General features: G+C 42.9%; 1 protein-coding gene across 1 annotated transcript in view; it reads left to right on the top strand.

The window, feature by feature from the left end:
- Positions 1-20,929, top strand: part of myo10l3 (myosin X, like 3) — a 59,778-nt gene that overhangs the window by 18,421 nt on the left and 20,428 nt on the right. Inside the window, exons 3-19 of the mRNA XM_061088927.1 lie at positions 4,749-4,907; positions 5,821-6,008; positions 6,234-6,368; positions 6,749-6,873; positions 6,983-6,996; positions 7,117-7,201; positions 7,510-7,616; positions 7,903-8,032; positions 8,913-9,031; positions 11,642-11,788; positions 12,941-13,041; positions 13,380-13,446; positions 14,858-14,950; positions 16,165-16,233; positions 18,289-18,371; positions 18,472-18,580; positions 19,642-19,722. Of these exons, the coding sequence (XP_060944910.1) occupies positions 4,749-4,907; positions 5,821-6,008; positions 6,234-6,368; positions 6,749-6,873; positions 6,983-6,996; positions 7,117-7,201; positions 7,510-7,616; positions 7,903-8,032; positions 8,913-9,031; positions 11,642-11,788; positions 12,941-13,041; positions 13,380-13,446; positions 14,858-14,950; positions 16,165-16,233; positions 18,289-18,371; positions 18,472-18,580; positions 19,642-19,722 (1,812 nt within the window). The remainder of the gene's footprint in view (positions 1-4,748; positions 4,908-5,820; positions 6,009-6,233; positions 6,369-6,748; positions 6,874-6,982; positions 6,997-7,116; positions 7,202-7,509; positions 7,617-7,902; positions 8,033-8,912; positions 9,032-11,641; positions 11,789-12,940; positions 13,042-13,379; positions 13,447-14,857; positions 14,951-16,164; positions 16,234-18,288; positions 18,372-18,471; positions 18,581-19,641; positions 19,723-20,929) is intronic.

A 20,929-nucleotide genomic window follows, 5' to 3' on the forward strand; every position in this document is an offset into this window, starting at 1 on the left:
GGAAGACGCTCTGTCACCTGAACTAAATGGCTGCCGCTGCTGCTGGTGGTGATGATGTCATCTCCAGCTTCCTGTGCAAGTCAACCAGACCTAAACACTATGTCTGTGCCTGTTTATGAGCTAAATACTCACACAGTGCATATTGCTCATGTAGTGTATACATCAGCTTTGTGTTCTTCTCTTAACGAGTTGCCTGAGTTCTGAGTTCTCTCCTCCCACGTCGTCCACGGCCTGTAGCCATCCAGTCTCTGTGGTTTAAAATAGATCTTTGATGGCCACTCAGTGTTTTCTGGGTTATTAGTCAAAGGAGCCATTATGTGGGCCTTAATGTGACTAATGTGCATTCATGAGCGCGGGTCGCACAAGAAACGCGCTCACACAAACATTATTGTGAGCATCTGTGTCTGAGTGTGTGGTGAAAAACAGTTTTGGTTTTGGGTTTACTGCATCCCCCAAAACAGGCAATTACACTGGGAATTTTGTCAGTTTGTTTTTCGGTTGTATATGTGAAACTCTCTCTTTTTCATTATTTATTTTATCACGGTTTTCAGCATTGATAATCCTAACCCCCCACCCTCTGCACCACCTCCATGTCCCGGGGGTCTGGGTGGGATCTGCCCTCAGCAGATGGATTCACTGTAAGACAGAGAGAGACTCAAGTAAAAAAACTCAACAGAAAGAGGAGCAGGAGGCACGAACAGACTTTGTTTGTGTCCACAAGTCTGTGTTTTTTTCAGTTTTTTATCTACACATGTGTTATTTCTAAAGGCCTGAACACTGTACATGTGTCAGTATAACATGAGGCCACTGACACACGGAGCATGACCCCGCCCACATGTGAATATTCAACAGAGCTGGTTGAACAAAGCAGCAGCAGGGTGTGGTTTCACTGAGGTCAAAACAAAAGAAAAGAGCATCATTTCAGAGACTGTTCCACTGTTTGGGCCGTAGGTCATTTGTTGAGACTTTGTATTATTTATTAATTATTAATTAATCTCTTGTTTTGTCCGACCAACAGTCCAACACTTAAACATATGAAGTTTACCGTCACAGAAGCAGCAAATCCTCATTTTTGAAAATCCTGAACCAGAGAATCTGTTATATTTTTGCTGGAGCAACAATTTATAATACTGGAAATATCTTTTTACATTGGATATTTATATTTTCAATTTAGTCATCAATATTTCTCCTGGTATAAAAATATTGTACATATAATGCATAATCATTTGCTTCTTTTATGCATACAATAGATATTATATGCATTTCCATAGGTTGTCTTGTACACACCCTCTATTTGCTGTTTAAAGTACACATTTGTTGGAGGAGTTTGGACTGTAGTTTGTGGTTTGTAAGTAATTTTATATTGGAAATTGTTTCAACAGCAACACTGAGTAAACAACCCTTTGTGTATTCTGTTGTCCTGTTCGTTGTCCAGCCTCGTGGCCGCTGGTGATACTTGCGTCACACCACCAGGCTCCATTTGGAAAGGATTGATTTGTACAGCGAACATTTTCACTAATCAATCATGACTCGCATGTTGCTGTAAGTGGCGTGAAATTCTCTCCAGCTGTCGTTTGATTATACTCACATCATTAACACTGAGGATGCTGCATCTGATGTGCACCAACAGAAATCATGACCAGAAAGGAAATAATGAGATTATCAATCATTTCAATTTAAACCGTTTTGTGCCCCAAATTATTTAGATTTAATTACAGAATTTGAATTTTGAACACATTGATTCAACTGTAATTCATTTATTTATTATTTATCTCTGGGTTGGATTAGTCTTTGCACATTTTTATTTTTGAGTGTTTTTAGATGGGCTCCACAGCTCTCAGTGAAGTTATTACAGTCGGTACAAGAGTTATAATGGACACTAACAGATCATTATTAGACCTCACAGAGATTGAAATGGAAACAATAAGAAGTATTATTCTGCGTCTTGAACCTGATATACTCTTGTGTTCCACCTTAGATTCCTTTTAGCTGCGTGTACGGGAAGCCGTTTAAATTATTTGGACACAAATTTATGACACTTTGAATATTGATGAGAACTGCTTCGACTATGGGGCCGGAGCTCGATGACTTATCTCAAAGGAGTCAAACAAAACAATCAAAGACCACAGCAGGGCAAAACAGAGGAATGTGAAACCTCTTTTGATGCTGGAACCTCCAGCTCAGTTTTCTCCCGAGCTTCTCTGATGTTTTAGGCATGACAAAGACCCTGAGGCTGTAAAATACGGACTGTAGGAAGAAGATGAAAAACAAGGGTCGCACAATATGACGCAGTGGCAGACAAACACGTATCTGATAGCACCACCAAAAGTTAGAAGGGAAAAATTCTCCTTTGAGATAAATATAATACTTGAGGATTTGTGACGGTACTTTCCAGGCTCGCGGCTCATTAAAGCGGCCATATTTGTTTTCCTCCTGTGAAACCCGAGGTGAGAGTCAGAATGTAATATTGTCCTGTGGCCTCTCCTGTATTATCTAAGCTTTCAGCTGCTCCGGTGGAACTTAGAACTTGTGCTTGGAGAATGTGAGGAATGCAAACACTTGAAGGAGACGTATCCCAGATTTCTGCCGTTTATTTGAATACGCGTCGGACACATCGTCTCCATCAGTGTCTGCACAAAGTAAACTCAGATCCGAGAGCAGGGAGTTAAACCTGTAATAAATGTCTCATATGTACTAGAACTACATCCAGATCTTTATTTGAATCTGCACTAAATTTCTCAAATTCATAAATATCGGTCCCCTCAACATGCCAAATCTCTGTCATCAAGATCGATGCGTAATCAAGAAAAATGTTTAAAAAACGGCCCATCTCGTAATGCTAAAGAAAGTGAAAGAAAATTCCCCGAACCACCCCCTGATCCAGATCCACACAAATATTGAATGAATTCTTTCTTGGGTGATGTCCCACTCCTCCACAAAAATGCATGGAAATCGGTCAAGTACTTATTATGAAACCCTGCAAACAATCAAACATGGCCAAAGTAGAAATATGAAATAGAGTAAATGATCCAGTATAAATCCACTGCCATGATGTGCCCAGCTGCTCACAATGACATCAATCACATTAAGTGACTGACGTAACTGAGCATAAAACAATAATTCTGATTGAGGATGCAAAACATGCGAAAAGCCTGTTTGATTTATTAGCCGGTTCGCCCCTGCCTGGTGAGCTAGGTGGGTGGGGTCAGAGACAAACGCTTGCGGACATCTGGCTGTAAATCTGTACGCTTCTGCTCGATGATGACATCAGTGCACGTGCTGCTTTTCTCCCCAAAGAACCTTATACAAACCTTAATACCATGAAACTCTCAGTGAACCCACTGGTGACGACATTGATATCATGCTTTCGGCTCAGCATACGCCCATTTTCTGTCAACCACACAGAGCTGAAGTGGCCGGTTATGATTTTACAGATTTCATAGATTCATTTAAATTCTGTTTTGTTTATGTGTATCTCACCAAATCACAACATACATGATCTCAAGGCACAGAGCCAAGACTTTACAGTAGTAAAGAGTAAGAGTTCCCATGATAAGCAAACATGTGACTGTGGAGAAGGAAACCATTTTTTTTCAGTCTGACTCATATCATATCCTTTGTATTCATCTGTTGTGTATTTATACTATCAAATAGTTGGTCTGTATTTGGATTTAAGGGTAGTAGGGCGGCTGTGGCTGAGGAGTTAAGCGGTTGTCCAACAACCAGGAGGTTGGTGGTTCGATCCCAGTCTTCACCACCTGCAGGCAGAAGTGTCCCTGGGCAAGATGCTGAACCCTGAATGGCCCCTCATAGATGTTGAAAACAGAGGAGTTGTCGATTTGACAACAAAGACAGTAATGTCTTGAGGTTTTCTTGTGAGGCCACTGCACTAATCTCTACATTAACATTGGGTCACATTACTGAATAAGGGTGTTTCTTGTAGTGAGAACCCACAGAGAATGTTCCATTCCCCTCAGCTTTACATTTTAGCCTCTTTAGCATCCATGCTCTGATACAAAGACGATTCAGGCTTTTTTTGGCTGCCATTGTAAAGGATTTTGTAATTTGGATGTTGAAAAGAGCTTTATATAGTTTTTTTTATTATTCTTATTTTTAGTATAAACACATTATTTATTATTATTATAATTATTATAAACCCTCTTAAACCATCATACACTCAGCAACCAGCTCCCATAGAGCCCCTGCAGCCCCTCTGTGCTGACTCAGCACATCTCCCTGTGGAATTCACCAGAACATCCAGCAGTAATGTATTAGGACACCACATACCCCCCCCCTCCCGTTTCCATCAGTATTGATCTAAACACGGCTTCCCATCAAGTGGCCGTCGCAGTCGTAGAAAGTCTGCTCTCTTATCTCATGCCTGGTCCATTAGAGTTGTGATAGCCACAGAGTCTGTTGTTGTCTGTTGTTTTTATGAGACGCTACATTCCCCGTCTTTCTCTATTGCTCCCATTTCAAATCATCCATTTAAAAATGGGCCTTGAAAGTCAAGACAAGGACATCCTCACATTTACTTTACCGTTGCTTGTATTGGAATGTGACATGTGATAGATTTGTAGTGGAGAGAGTAAGAAGCTTATCACACGGGGACGTCCTACCTGACGACAGACACTTTGCTTCGTCGCTTTGACTGGAATGATTTGTGTCTCTTCTCCTGAATCTGTCTGTCATCCATGCTTTCATGTTTCATGTTTCATGAGTGTGTGTGTCTGTGTGTGTTGCTGCAGGTGATGTACCTACAGATGGCAGAGCTGAACAGGGAGACGGTGTTCGCCATGCACCCCAGCAGCGTCCACGGAGTGGAGGACATGTCCACACTGGCAGAGCTGCACGAAGCCGCCATCATGCACAACCTGTTTCTGCGCTACCAGAATGACAACATCTATGTAAGGCCCGGCGCTGTCTCAGTCTGCGAGTTTACCCTGCACCACCATGACGGACCTGACGTCTGAGGGTCTGCTGTGATTCACAAGTGTATTTGTTCTTATATCTGAAAGATGGAATGTGCAGCACAGTTCCAATGAGATAACAAAGTTTCACACATCTCTCAAACATCAAAAACACTACTTAAGTGTTTCAGGAAAGTGCAATGAAGCAGTACGATAAGAAGCATTTCTTCTCAGCACTACATGTACATAAAAAAATGTATTTAAATCTTTTGTAAATTCCCAGAGCACATTCTGCCACATTCTCTCACTAACTCAAACAGAAGCAGGACACTGCTGGTTTATTGAACCTCATTCTAGGCTGCGTTTTTCCCCAAAGGACACAAGATCTCTGATATGTTTGTTTGTCCCGGTCTCATACCCGAGATTATTTTCATGATAGAAGTCCACTGAGGTTCCTCTGAAACTCTATCCAGGCTTTATTAAAATAATCATTTCCCTCAGACACATGGCAACTATGTTTTTGGAAATCCTATCTCCTATAATCTCCTCCCAGATGTTTCACTCGGTCTGTTTAGGCAGCATCGCAGGACGTTATGATGACCCACAAACACTTTTAGTGAGGCACGTTAACTGGGCCAGAGGAACGGATCCTAAAATACTACACCGCTCTGTGCAAACTAGGCCATGTGCAGTAGTTAAAGAGTATTACTGAGTATAGGTTCACGCAGGGTGAATCGGCTGAAATTATATCAAGTAATTATGCTGCAGGTCTCATATTTAAGTTTGAGTTGTGTGCATTGCTTGGGTGCAGGATGAAGGAGTTTCAAATAAAAGTATAAAATACATTCAAATATTTTTTCTTTATCTTTCACGTCTTCTCTTTTTAATCCTCCTTTTCCATTTCCTTTAGACCAACATAGGTTCCATCCTGGCGGCGGTGAATCCCTACAAGCAGATAGCAGGACTGTACGACAGCACCACAGTGGATCTGTACAGCAAACACCAGATGGGGGAGCTGCCTCCTCACATCTTCGCCGTGGCCAACGAGTGTTACCGCTGCCTGTGGAAGAGACACGACAGCCAGTGTGTTCTCATCAGGTGAGGACTGAGGGGGAAATGATCAGCTGCACAGCACGGGTCAAGTTATGACTCCTAAATAGAGGCTGAATTTTAAGTTGCATTTACCTGCAAATTTGAAGTATTTATATGTCCACTCTTCTTTTTTAAAGTGTTTATTTATTGAATGTTTTGTCAGAAAATGACATAAAATACTTTCTATATCTATTCCTCCTCTCTACCTGTCTTTGTACCTTGCGTCTTCAGTGGTGAGAGTGGTGCAGGGAAGACGGAGAGCACAAAGCTGCTGCTGAAGTTTCTGTCAATGATGAGTAAGAACTCAGCAGGAACTCCTCTGTCAGAGAGGACCACCAGGGTGGAGCAGGCCCTCATCCAGAGCAGGTACGGTTTGACCCTTGACCCCTCACTCCTCGCCTGCTTGAGTTTCAATAGCCTTCATGAAGAATCGTGTGCCCTTTACATTTCAAAGGTTTAAGCATCATCAACATGTTTTCTTTGTTAGGGTTGAAGAAAAAGTGTTTATTTGGTTTGCTTCTCGTTTTTGGAATCCATCATGAACTAAATTTGAGTTATATATAAAAAATGTCTTGACACAGTTGTCAAAGTAGAAGGGAAAACATGACGAACTAGAACATTTTCACAGAGGCTGCGGAAAATTTAAAGAAATGTTAAATCAGCATCTGGCTCCAGAATGTCTTTGGCAGAGATACAAACACAAACATTATTTTGTTTTCCTTATTGTCTTTCCTCCCTCTCTTCAGCCCCATCATGGAAGTTTTTGGAAACGCTAAGACTGTCTACAACAATAACTCCAGTCGCTTTGGGAAGTTCATCCAGCTCCACTTTTCACAAAATGGAAACATTCACGGAGGCTGCATCATTGACTGTATCCTTGAAGCATTCATTCTGATATTCTGTGCAGAAATGAGATCTCGGTAGCATCTTGTCCAGAGGACACTGCAAGCTGTTGTTTTTCCTTGACTTTCACTAATCAGATTTGCTGGAAAAGGTAAGGTTGTGTATTGTTGGAACATTCAGCAGCCACAATGTGACATGTCGTACCAGAGTCATCAGCAAAATCATTTAAATATCGAACTACATTTCTAATAAACCATCCTCTCTTTCCAAGAATCGTGTGGTTCGACAAAATCCTGGAGAGAGAAACTACCACATCTTCTACGCTCTGTTAGCAGGAGTTGACAGAGACCACAGAGGTTCGTTTTTTTACAGAGTTTAAAGGAGTACTCCATGTTTTGGAATACTGTGACCTTCTTCCACTAGAAATTCAAATATACACAAAATAATGAAAGAGAAATAGGAGCTTTTTTTGCAGTTCTTTCTTAATTCTTACTAATTTATAGGCCATACATTGGACTTCTCAATTATCAGAACCTTTGCTTTGTATAGTCAAGTATGAATAGAATAAAATAAAAAGTTTAGCAAGGTTATACAGGAGACTTTTTTGTCAATACATTCAGTTTATTTCCCTCATTGATGATGTTGTTGTTTCTCTCTGTTGCAGACATGTACTTACTGTGTGAAGGTCCTGAGTCATATCACTACCTGAGCCAGTCAGGCTGCATGCAGGACAGCAGTCTGGATGACAAGCAGCTCTTTGACAGTGTCATGGTAAGGAAAAGGAAGAGGAAACCAAATGTATGCTGTGTGTTTTACCTCCAGAGGGCGCTATAACCCTTTATCATGAGTGTACCTTGCAGAACACAGACTTCTCTTCCAGAGACGCACGCTTGGGAGGAAATAAAGTCAAATAATTAAGTTTTCTTTGCAGTCGAAATCAGATTTATGTTGTTTTATAGCTCAAAACAGAAGAACATGTTTGAGTCCTGTCACGTTTTGAATGGGTCCTAATGTCTATTGAATCTATCTCATGTATCCGACTCTGTCCGTGTTGCAGGAGGCGCTGAAAGTGATGGAGTTCAGTGAGGAGGAGATCAGAGATGTGTTCAAGCTGCTGTCGGCTGTTCTCCAGATGGGAAACATTGAGTTCATGACTGCTGGTGGAGCTCAGATCACGTCGAAAGGGGGTAAGAGAAGGAATTATAATTCTGCATACTGTATATACAATAACATGTAGCAGGTCTACTACACAGGATGTGTTTGATTGATGTGAACAAAAGTGCCTGCACCAAATCTCACAGTACTGCATCTTTCTAACTAGTTTTGTGGTAATCTGTTCTGTGGGTTTTTGTGTAATGCTGCGATATAACACATAAACAAACATGATGAAAACAAATGAATAATGAATGAATATTTACTTGGGTGCACTTCTGTCAAGGTTATAAATCCCTGGGAAATGATTTGGAAATCACAAACACTTCAAATTTTAACGGTCCTCACTGTACTTAGTCTATTTGAGAACCAAAATATTTTAATTTATGAGAACAGGGAGCTTCCAAACAAGTTCTCCCTGGAGCCAGCGTCTTCAACCTTCACAAGCTCCTGGGTGAGACCATCAGTATCAACTTAGTATTGGGCCAATCAGATCCCCCAAATTAACACTATATTTATGAAACTGTGTAAAACATTTTGGGAAAAACTAGGAACATGTGGCTTTAAGTTGACTTCTTTCTGCAGAGGTCTCATGTGGGACCACTGTGCAGTTTTCCTGCGGCCCCCTGAGCTTGATTGACGTTGCTCTCGCAGACAGAGCTCGGAACAGGCTGTAACACGAGCTCCAGGCTTCTTTGTTTGCTGTGTCTGACCTCTTTTCCACAGGAGCAGTGAACTACAGTGACTGGAGGAGGCAGCAGAATGAAGCTGCCTATAGACTGTATAGGGATCACAGTGTTTATGTCACATTGGTTGTTTGACATCAATAGGGGTCACCTGACCTGTCTGGGGCTGTATGTTACACATCGTCTGAGTGTGTGTGTGTGTGTGTGTGTGTGTGTGTGTGTGTTTCAGTGGTCAGTAACGTCAGCGAGCTGCTTGGCCTGGACTCCTTCCAGCTTTCAGAGGTCTTGACCCAGCGCTCCATGATTCTCAGAGGGGAGGAGATCTGCTCGCCGCTCACCGTGGAGCAGGTAACAACACATCCAAACCCTCCTCCTCCTCCTCCTCCTCCTCCTCCTCCTCCTCCTCCTCCAGCGCTCATTAAAGAATCAGAAAGCCAACATGGAACAAATCCTGCTTTCCCACCCTCATTACCCAGATTTCCCCGTCCTATCTTGGGATTAGGTGCTGGGGATTGTTCTGAGTCGAGACACTGACATATACAGTAGATGCCTGTTTGTCAGCTCCCCCCCCGCCCCAGTCCTCACCCCTCTCCCTCCCCTTGTCCTGGTGACACACACACACACACACACACACAACCTTTCTCCGGCGCTCTCCCCCCACATGCCTCTCCAGATCCCTTGCGTGACTCCCGGCCATTTCCTGCTTTTTGTCTGCTGGATTCCTGGCACAAAGAAGCCATCATGATAGTGATCTGAGCAAAAAGCACAATAGAGCCAATGACTGGGGCCCGAGCGAGAGGCTTCTCCTCTGGAGGCGGCGCGGCCAGACACCCCGAAGACGTCGGTGCAATAATTCACTCGTGTCTCCGTCTGTAATTAAAGTGAACATTTCCACAACTCTCAGTCTGCATGTGTAAAACATTCGGACGCATGAAAGAAGCCCCCTCTTCTGGCCGAGCTGGAGCTCCTCGGCCCACTCATACACCATAAGGTCAGAGAATATGCAGAATGGACCTTTGCTATTATCACAGCGACACGAAACTCACAAGAAAGCTTTTCATCGCCGGACAAAGACCTTGTGCTGTGGCCCTGCTGCCGCATGTTCGGCCCGGCCTTTGAAGCAACTTGTCTCTTAATAGACTTCATTATTCCAGCCCTGGAGTCAGCAAGAAAGGCTTCTTCTCACAGCGGCCAGGGGTCACCCACCCCACCGCTGCTTGCAGTAAGACCCCCCTCCTTAAACCCCCGACAAACAGCCATTCTTCTCACCCCTGTGACGGAGATCCTGGAGCCACCGGCGCTCATGTTCACACCCGCTAGCTGCGAGAGGTTGTGATTGATGGCTCCAAAGCCCCGCTAGCATTGTTGCCCCAAATACAGTGCACACACCGCAACCACCACTCTCTTGTTTTCTTTTTAATTCAAGCACAATGTCCACAGAGGAAGTGTCGCTGGCAAGCTCCGGCTTTTTATGCACATACACAGATGGCATCTTGCTGAGAGGCTCAGCTGGAGAGAAACGTAGCTGGGTCAAACGTTTATATGAAAAATATTTTTAAACTTGCTTTTGGAGTGCTGAGAGAGTGGAGCTACAGCCACACTGAGACATAATGTCTCTCTTATGATAGTCAACAAATCAAACACAAATCCTAGTTCATTTACTCTCTTGTTTCCTTCTATGTTCCGTTCAAATCTCAAATATAATGTTTTGGACAACATTCAAATCTCAAATCAAACCAGGTATTTGTTACCACTTGAACTAATGAGCTGTTGCATTGTAAACAAACAAGTTAATTATTTCATCTCACTGCTCACGTGTTTCCTTTTGTTCTTCATCTCCCATATGTTTACAGACATTTTAAACTGTATCGTTATATCATATGAGTACATATTTTTGTGGGCAAAGAGAACAAATTGTAAAAAATATTAAATTTTTTATTATTAAAATTTAAAAAAAAGTATTAAATTAATCCACTTCTGCGCAGGATGTGAGAATTTGAGCATGGTAAAGCCATAAAAAAGCCAATTAATTTGCCTGAATAATAATAATAATAATCCTTACAATTTCAATAGGGCCTCACTGTCTGTCAAGGCCTGTCAGTGCTCGGGCCCTAAATACATTTGTTGAGATCCCTTTACCCAACTTCACCTCATAATGTTCTGTCATTCCTCCTTAATTTTATAAAAATTATAACCTTGCGTTTTACTTATTTTTAACTTATTCATGGATTTACTTTTGATGTATTATGGGTTTATCTTTGCGTCTTAATCCATTATAACTTTGGTTTTACTTTAATATCCTAGTGTTTACATATGATGTATTGTAAAATGTCCTCGGGTTTATTATTATTATAATGTTTGCTGAGGACTCAAAACCTCCGTATAAAATAAAGTTCATCAAAATGCACCTCATATCGCTGCCTCTCCTATGGCCTTCTCCTAACTTATATAGATGGTGTTGTTTCGCTAATAAGACTTGAGGCAATACCAGAGCATGTTCACACAGTATTTTGATTTGTTCTATATGACAAAATAATATGACAAAAACTGATGTGCAGTGCGTCACTGCCAGTGTAGATATGTAGGTGATAAAGGACGCTGTCTGTTATGAAAACAGACAATGTCTTACCTGCAGACAGAGGCTGACATAACACACCTTTGTCTCCAAAGCAGTATTTGTTTTCGTCACTGTGGCCTCACACGCAACCGCATGCACACACACACACACACACACACACACACACACACACACACACACACACACACACACACACACACACACACACACACACACACACACAATCAAACCTAGTATTGTTTTTAACCACTTTTACCACCATCTGATAGAATTAATGATTCTTGGGTTTACAAAACATTCTGCAAAGTTTCCTCTCTCAGATTATTTATGCCTGGCTTGGTATCCATGGTTACGTTAATTTTTCATGTCCCGGTTCGCAGGCGGTGGACTCACGGGACTCGGTTGCCATGGCGCTTTACTCTCAGTGTTTCTCCTGGATCATAATGAGGATCAACCAGAAGATTAAGGGGAAGGACAACTTCAAGTCCATCGGCATCCTGGACATCTTTGGCTTCGAGAACTTTGAGGTGAACACTCGCTCGCTCGCTGAATAGAATTCACCCACAGAAATAAAACCTGAATCGTGTTTGAGAGGCCCTGAAAACGTGATGTTATGCTGTCAGGTGCAACTGAGGAAAAATCTTGTCAGACAGCTACGTAACAGTCCTCACACTTTACTGTACATTTCGTCCTGAAACACAATGTTATTTAAACTCAACATTCATCATTTCAGGGGTGTTTTTCACCCTGAGGGGAAAAGATGGACTGTCTGAACATGACTCGTACGACAGGCCTGGACCACACATACATTTTTCTCTGTACTAAGGAGAAGTTTTACAAGTATGAAAACAAACGTTGAAACTACGCACAGTCAGTGGCATCACTCACACCTGCCACTGAAGAACATGGAAGACTTGTTCACGCATGAGGCCCATTGGCTGCTTCGATAACATGACACCTTTTTCTAGGATTTAGGGACATTTGAATCAGATTCTAATGGCGTTTGATGGATTGTTTGATCACTTTCAATCAAACCTGATCATAACACAGACACACTTTAATGATAAAGCAGATTATGTGTTTATTAGTAGTAAAAGCGTAAAGTAAACAGCAAAATCAACATATCAGTATCACTAGTTAAGCAGAATTTAGAATTTAATACTGGGTGTAAAGTTTCTAAATGTGACTTGCATATCTTGTTTTTAATGAAAGCCATGTGTTTGTTTTGGCCTTTTAACTATGGTGTTAACTATGTTCAAACTCAACAACATAAATAAACTGGGATAATTGATAGTAAGTTACTAATCATCATACTCATAAATATCAGACCCCTTAACATCAAAGATCTTGATTTTTTTTTTTCCATCAAAATCCATTAATTAAATCAACCAAAATGTTGAAAACTCCCTATTTCGCAATTTTAAAGACAGAGAAAAATAAACTGTATGTGCACCTAAATTGAACGGGTTCCACTCTGACCCAGACCACATCCTCCCACCAGGTTTCGTGGTTATCCCTCTCGTAGGTTTGTCGTATTTCTGCCAACTACCAGTCAAACAAAAACAGAAAACATAACCGTGCTTGTCAGCGTGCGGTTGATTTGCCATGCATGAACTGGTTGGAGTTGATTTGCCTGAGCTGCAGAACTGATGGTTGCACTCTGTTTGCTCGTCCTGCAGGTGAACCGGTTTGAACAGTTCAACATCAACTACGCCAACGAGAAACTCCAGGAGTACTTCAACAAGCACATCTTCTCACTGGAGCAGCTGGAGTACAACAGGTAGAGGCGTCACCGTGGGTCTGATAACAGTATTTAGATTTCTACAGATCAGTGTTGTACGCTGGTGGATGAGTAGAAAATGAAGGATTTGCATGTGATAGTGAATGTCCCACAGACAGATGGGGGCAGGGGGGCGGGGGAGATACAGGAACACTGCCAGAGGTTTGGAATCAGCTCAGTTTCTCCCCCAGACAGTTGTTTTCCTTGTATAATGGGCCAACAGCCTGGACATGGCTCATTTCATCACATGATCACAGTGAACAATGCAGCCATTGTGTCTTCTCCTTGTTTGTGTTTATATATACACATAGTGTGTGTGTGTGTGTGTGTCCTTACAGGGAGGGGATCCAGTGGGAGGCCATAGACTGGATGGATAACGCAGAGTGTCTGGATCTCATAGAGAAGGTAACAGAGAGAGAGAGAGAGAGAGAGAGAGAGAGAGAGAGAGAGAGAGAGAGAGAGAGAGAGAGAGTGGCCGCCAGCCAGAGCGTGCTGACCCAGACGCCACACTGTGCTGACACTGACCCCCATCTCCCACCCTATCATTACACAGTCCCATTCTGCATGTTGTATGCACAGTAATATACACCAGCGCGGGGGTTGTGGAGGTTGTGGAGGCCGTAGCAGAGCGTAAAGACAATGTTGTGTTATTTTATGTTATGATGGCGGTGGAAGCCGAGCCCCTCATGTCGGAAAGATCTCTGGGGCGAGATTAGGGTTGCAAAATTCCAGGAATATTCAAAGTTGGCAACTTTCCATGGGAATTAACGGGAATATACGGGAATTAACGGGGAATTAACGGGAATAAACTGGAAATGTTGTGGGAAATGTATACTTACTGTATTTACCTTGTCATATTCAGACATAAATATAAACATTTTGTTTTGTTATAGGCTGATTTTAGGAAACTTTGGGCACTTGACTATACGCTTCTGCATCTTTGTGGCATTCTTAACATAGGTCTTTGCACAGTATTTGCAAATGGACACAGCCTTTCTTCTACATTGGATGGGGTGAATGCCTCCACACATGAGATAGTGCACGTGGCATTGTTCTGTAGAATAAGATGAGAAAAAAGTTTGTAAAAAAACACTAATGCAATGCCAGAGATATAAATAGTTAGCCAAACAATTGGAATCGTCTGTACTCATATTTTACAATTGATGGATAAATGAATGCAAATAGTCTAGATGAACAGATGAACAATCCTCAATCAGCATGCTAGTATATTTTCCCCAGTAATATCATCGAAACTTACATGACTAGTCCTGCACACTACAGCAGGCCTCAATCAGCCCTGCTGTAGTGTGCAGAATGCTGGGAGATATCTGTGCATGTGATGGTAGAATGCACAGTGGAGGGTTGAAACTCAACGTGCAGCGTGTGCTGCATTCCATACATCTTTAAAATAGAGTTTTGAATGATGTTTTTATTGCTCAGCGTCTAATTTGCGTAGTTTTTTTTTTCTTAAAAATTCCCAAAATTCCCCAGCTTAACTTCCCATGGAAAGTTTCTGGAAATTTACCGGAAAGTTTCCGCCCCGGGTCTGATTAGAGGATCGCTGTTAATCAGTGTGACTTTACGAAACATGCAGGAATGTAAAGTAAGTTGTTGCCGTCGGATACCGTGCCTGCACCGTTACCCCAGTCTCTGTGGATAAAGGAGCAAAACCCGATGAATTACTGTGCTGCTTCCTGAATGTACTGTTACACCAAAAAGCTGCCAGATGTGTCCCGATGGGATTATAACCCGTTCCGTCTTGACTCCTCCGTCTGTCTCTCTCTTTCTCTCTTTCTCTCTGTCTCCCTCTCTTCAGAAACTGGGCATGTTGGCTCTCATCAATGAGGAGAGCCGCTTCCCCAAAGGCACAGACTTCACCCTCCTGGAGAAGCTGCACAGTCGACACGCGGTGAGTCCACACGCACACACCAAAAGCTTACATAGACATCTTTCATTCCCCTCCAGTCCCTCCCGGGCAGACACTTGCAAAGTCATAAAAAATGATCCATGTCCCACCCCGCCCCCCTTCGACAAAACCTCCTCTAAGGACCGTCTCCACCACCCAACAGCTCAGACGGCCTCAAAGAGTTAAACCTTTCTCCCGTCTGATGAATCACCTGCTGCCCTCGGTGTTCAGCGCCGTACCTCTGTGCAGGGCTTCGTGCACGCCACCCCCCCCCCTCTCCCCCCCTTCACATGCAAACACTACAATGCTGAAATGTGATCGGGCCTGATCGGCATTGTGTGCAGGAGAAAAGAGTCTCCTCCGAAAAAGTTTCTATGGCTGATGGGAAAAACAGAGGAGTAACAGGCGAAAAAGAAAACTAAAGGTCTGACCTCTCCCTGAGGTTTCTTCCTCTGCTGCTCATCCATGTGCTACGATTATTAAGGTCCTGGTCACATGAGCTGGAGATTTTTTGCCTCACTTAAAGCCAGGGGTGTTTGTTTTTTAACTGCTGAATTGATTTGTAGATCAACAACAATTTTAACAAACTTGACTATTTTTAATCATCTCTCAGGCAAAATACCAAATGTTCTCACATGTCTCAAATGTGAGGATTTGTTGTTTTGTCTGTGTTATATCATTCCACGTTTATTTATTTGTCTTTATTTGTTTCCCATTTGAATATTTAGACTAATCAACAAACAGAAACAGACAAAACAACTTTTTGAAAATAATTGTCATTGTACAATTATTGATACATTTTTAACATTATTATTATTATTACACCAGATTATAAAGTATAGTTTAAAGATGTAATATGTAACAATTCTTCGTTAAAATGTCTCAAAACGATGAAATGGTTAAAATGTCTATTTCCTTCCACTGTTTGTATTGATCGCTTGTAATGGAGCAATGGTAAAATAAAAGGATAAAAGACGCATTTAATTATAGCTACAAACAATCATGTCAAAAGGAACATTTTGTGTAAAATATTCATCCGCTTATTGGTAAACAGGTTATTGATGATGAAAGTCATCAGTAGTTGCAGACGTGATCGTGCACTTTCCCTCTGACTCAATGTTCTGTGTCCTCAGCCTCATTTGATTAGAACTGATCAAGTCGACATGAGCAGCGTTTTCTAAATCTCACTCACTGGTCTCTTTGTTCTTTCTCCTCAGACCAACCTGTTCTATGTGAAGCCTCGAGTGACTGACCACCAGTTTGGCATCAAGCACTACGCCGGAGAGGTCATTAACAATGCACACACACACACACACACACACACACACACACACACACACACACACACACACACACACACACACACACACACACACACACACACACACACACACACACACACACACACACACACACACACACACACACACACACACACACATACACACAACCACACATACAGCAAAAGAGAGAGAGAGAGAATGAATGAATGAATAGGTGCAGTTCTTTCTGGATGGTCAGTACGTGTCGTCTTTGATTCGGCCGCTCTGTCGTCCTCTCTTACCGTGGCGGTGGTTTCTCCTGACGTGTTCGTGAAGGTAACAGAGATCAGGAGAGAACATAGTGCACGGAGTGAATATGGGAGAGTAGAGAGATTTACTGTGACAAAGAATGGCCTCATGAAGACAAGGTCTCCTCAGTGTGAGCATGGCAGCTCAGTCACAAGCCTGGCACGGCTGGCTATGGTAATGACTTGGTTCAGAGAGAAGACAGGCAGGCCAGCCGGTTGTTCTCTCTCTCTCTCGCGCGCTCTCGTTCTCTCTCTCTCTCTCTCTCTGCAGTGTGCAGAGTGTGGTTGTCTGAAAGCTCCCACTGTTATCTGAAACGGTGCTGTGAGTTTAGCAGAGGAATCCACTCAATATATTTCATTGGATTCAGTGGTTACTGTATTCATGATAAGACATGATTACACTCACCACCTTAAAAGTTTTTGCCTTCACACTGTGTGCAATTGCCACTTGACATACCTATTTTGTGAGTGGCATCATGAGACCATCCTAATTAACAAACCTGAATCTGACACACAAACACACACACACACACAAATAGAGCTTTTTGTACCAGTGTTTTCCACTGAGAGAGGAATGTAGAGTGCAATTAGTGTCTGATTCATGAAAACCATCATGGTTATGTTTGGATCTCACGGCTCCCCAGGAAACTTAAGGTTTGGAGATAGGGGTTGATATTGGACTATAGTACACACACACACACACACACACACACACACACACACACACACACACAAACACACACACAAAGATGTGGATACAAGCTCTATAGATGTAAGCATGTGTGCACAAATTATCTTTTGTTTCTTTCATGATACTACTAAGGATATTTCTTTATAAATATGTTATATGAAATGCACACAATACAAAAGCATACACACAAAGCAGAGCGGTGAGCACGCTAACACAAGCTCAGAGTGCATTACTGTGGATCAGGGCAGGCAGAGGAATGTGGTGTTGCTAAGACGAAGCCTGAAAAGAACTCAACAGGTGACTGAATTAACTCAGAGGCGCTGTGCTGTACTTGAAGAGGCCCCGCCCCCTCAACTTTGTTCACATTGAGCCCTAAACACACACACACACACACATTCACAATCCCCTTTCATATCTCACTTTGTGCAGATATGTGTTAATTTTCTCTCATGAAAACATAAAATACCCTCTCTGGATAAAGATCCTGCAGAAGAAAGATAAATAAAAAATATTTTTTTAAGTTCCTTTTCAGCACTTCTGTGCATCTGCTCCCCAAGTAGCTGCAGAACTTGTATGTGCACATAGAGTTTCTTTTCTTCTAGTACATCTTACTCACAAACCATATTTTGTATCTTTTTTCATATCCCAAATACCAATACCGCTGAGTTAAATAAATACAATTAAAGATGTTTAATATTGAAGGAAATATTCCTGACAACAATAAAAGTAAATATGTGTTGCGTAATATTATTTTCGTGTCTTCAGAACATCACATTAAGCTCTGAAGATATCAGCCACTAACTATTGTGACTTGAAGTTTTGTAGTTTTGCAGAATATTTGATCAACCTGGATAATGTTAAATTACTGCTGCACTTTGCATCATATTACAAGCTCATTACCTCTACGTATACATAACTGCTTCACATTGCATATATCGTGTATATGGCCAGAACTATAATACAGCAAGTATAATTGATATCGTTTATTTTAGCTGTTTATTGTCTTGTCAGGTTTTATTTCTTATATCTTAAAAAACTAAATTCCCTGTGACTTAATCTTTGGTGTGTTGGCCTGTGCAGGTGCTGTACGATGTGCGAGGGATTCTGGAGAAGAACCGAGACACCTTCAGAGACGACATCTTGTTTATTCTCAAGGACAGCAGGTTGGGTATTTCTCACACTCTCTCTGCGTCACTGAACACACACACCTGTACGATTCGGACAGTGGCACAGAATCTCACACCCTCCTGTTCTGCGCCTCAGGCTCGACTTCATCTACGACCTCTTCGAGCGCGTCGGCAGCCGGAACGGAGACGAGACCCTGAAGATGGGCACGGCCAGACGCAAGCCCACCGTCAGCTCTCAGTTCAGGGTGAGCCTGAAGCTTCTGTGGCCGAAATATGACTCACAGATCCCTGGTTGTGTGATTGTGTCACCACACAGACAACCAGTTAATTGTCTCCCATGTGCTGCTGCATATGACGATCACTTAACCCGTAACACTGGGCTTGTAAAGTTGACGTGATGAATGATGAAGCGTGAGGGCAGAGAGGAATAGAAATAATGGAGAGACAGAGAGGGGAGGAGAATGCTTTCTGTTATGGGTGATGGGACGGATGAAATATGGGGTTGTCAGGCAGGCTGGTGGGGGGGGGGGGTTAGCTTAGCATGTTCTTAGTGCAGTGTGGAGAGAAAGGAGCAGGGGGAGGATTCTGGCCGGCTGCCCTGGCCTACAGTCTCTAAAGCCAGGGGGATTATGGTTGATGGCTGGGCCGAGAGGGGCCGACCGAGGGCCAATCACGCTGGGCTCTGCCAGGCCGGCCTCGCTGGAGACAGACTGTCTGAGGCAGCGGAGAGAGAGAGGCTGATATAGCATGTGGAGTTCAAGGGTCCTCAGAGTGTGTGTTCGTACATGTGTCTCTAAGTAGGGACCGAATAATACCATGCAAAATACAAAAGTACATTGACTCAATACTTTTACTTTTGTGTATTATTGCCAATGATGCGTTTGTTGTTGGTGTTTTACAGAAATTAAGCTTTCTGTATTTAACATAAGCTGTTTTCAGACATGTTGACATCTTGTGGATGGCTCCTCTTTCATATCCTGAGATATTTGCGTTCTTACAACACGTAAAAAATGTCCTCATACGCTTAATTTTACGTAAAGTTTTCTGCTGTATTCTCACATGGGCTGACAAAATACATCCGCAGTATTTTTGTTGCGATACTTACTTTACTAGCGTCTTTAAATCCGAGCCCTGTAAACTCACATACTGTTGACAAATCAATAAACAACTTCTCTTGACCTATCTTTATTTGTCATCGGACACAAAGGGAGAAGATGACTTGTGTACATAAATAAATATGTTTGCACTGAATCACCAGCTCCTCTGCTGTCCTGATCTCTCTCCTCCTGCTGCTGATGTGTTTCAGGACTCGCTCCACTCCCTGATGGGAACACTAAGTGCCTCCAACCCCTTCTTCGTACGCTGCATCAAACCAAACATGGACAAGGTAGGTCATGCAAATTTCATTGCACAAAAAAATAAAAATAAAATGCCAGAAACCCTGCCAGGTCTGGTCAAGGTCAGCGCCTGCAAAGTTAAACCCCCGCTATTCATAGCTCCCATTGCTTCAGAGCTCATATTGAGTCTTGCTGTTTAGCTGCTCTCGAGACTCCCATTAAAGAAGAAGTCACTTACGCTCATTACTGCAGAGTCGTATAAATGTTTCACTTGAATTGTACAGGAACAGTTTTCTTCACTAATAAAATATCGCTCCGCCGCCTGGATGCAAAGACTCACATTGTGCTTAGTCAAATAAAAACGGGCTGTGTACCAGCACATTCCTGCCACTTAAGCGCCTTCACCAAAGGTCAGAGGTCACCGCTGGCTGCTCGGCTGATGCTCTGCTGATCTGGCTGCACCAGTGGAATGCCGAGATAAGAGACCCTCAGTGGGACATTGATTTACGAGGCCTCTCTTCCACCGCTCCTCTCTAAATCACAGATTCTGTCTTCATTCTCGACATGGAATTATTTTGACTTCTGTATAATCAGTTTCTTTTTAACCGGCCGCTCAGAGTTGTTAGTAACTTATTAGTGAACACAGGGAGGTGATTGTCCTCGTCTCTCTGCACCTCGCCATCCACTCCTCATGCGTCAGTCCACACTCTCTCGCTCACTTATTAGCATGGAAGCGGCGCTGTCGCCCTCTCGGCCTCCTTGCCCCCCCCCTCTCGTCTGTCCACCGCTCTCACCGACTCTGCCTCACATTGTCACCTGTCTTCGTCAGGTCGCGATGGAACAAGCCGTGCCTCTGTTAATCCTGCAGAATGACAGGATTCCATGCACGCTTCTCTGACACGATTCCACGAGTGCAAACACACACACACACACATTTACACGCAATGTATTTGTGTGATGTGCATGCACCAGCTCTCCTCAGAGTAAATGTTACTGAGGGAAGGGTCAGGGGACTTCACCCCACAAGTCGACGTGCCGCACCTCTTTCAGCTGCAGAAACCTTCGGCTGAAGAGCAGAGTTCGATTAGGAACACGAACACATGCAAGCGTGCAAGTGTTTCCATGCATAGTGGCAATAGCCTGTTATTAGATTGACACTTTGGGGAATGCTCTGGTCCTGTTCGGGGCTTATCCAGCACCGTGGACCCTTCATGTGGACCCTTCATGTGGACCCTCTGAGAGATCAGGCCGCCTGCC

The sequence above is a fragment of the Limanda limanda genome, chromosome 16 (assembly GCF_963576545.1).
Source record: "Limanda limanda chromosome 16, fLimLim1.1, whole genome shotgun sequence".
NCBI lineage: Eukaryota > Metazoa > Chordata > Actinopteri > Pleuronectiformes > Pleuronectidae > Limanda > Limanda limanda.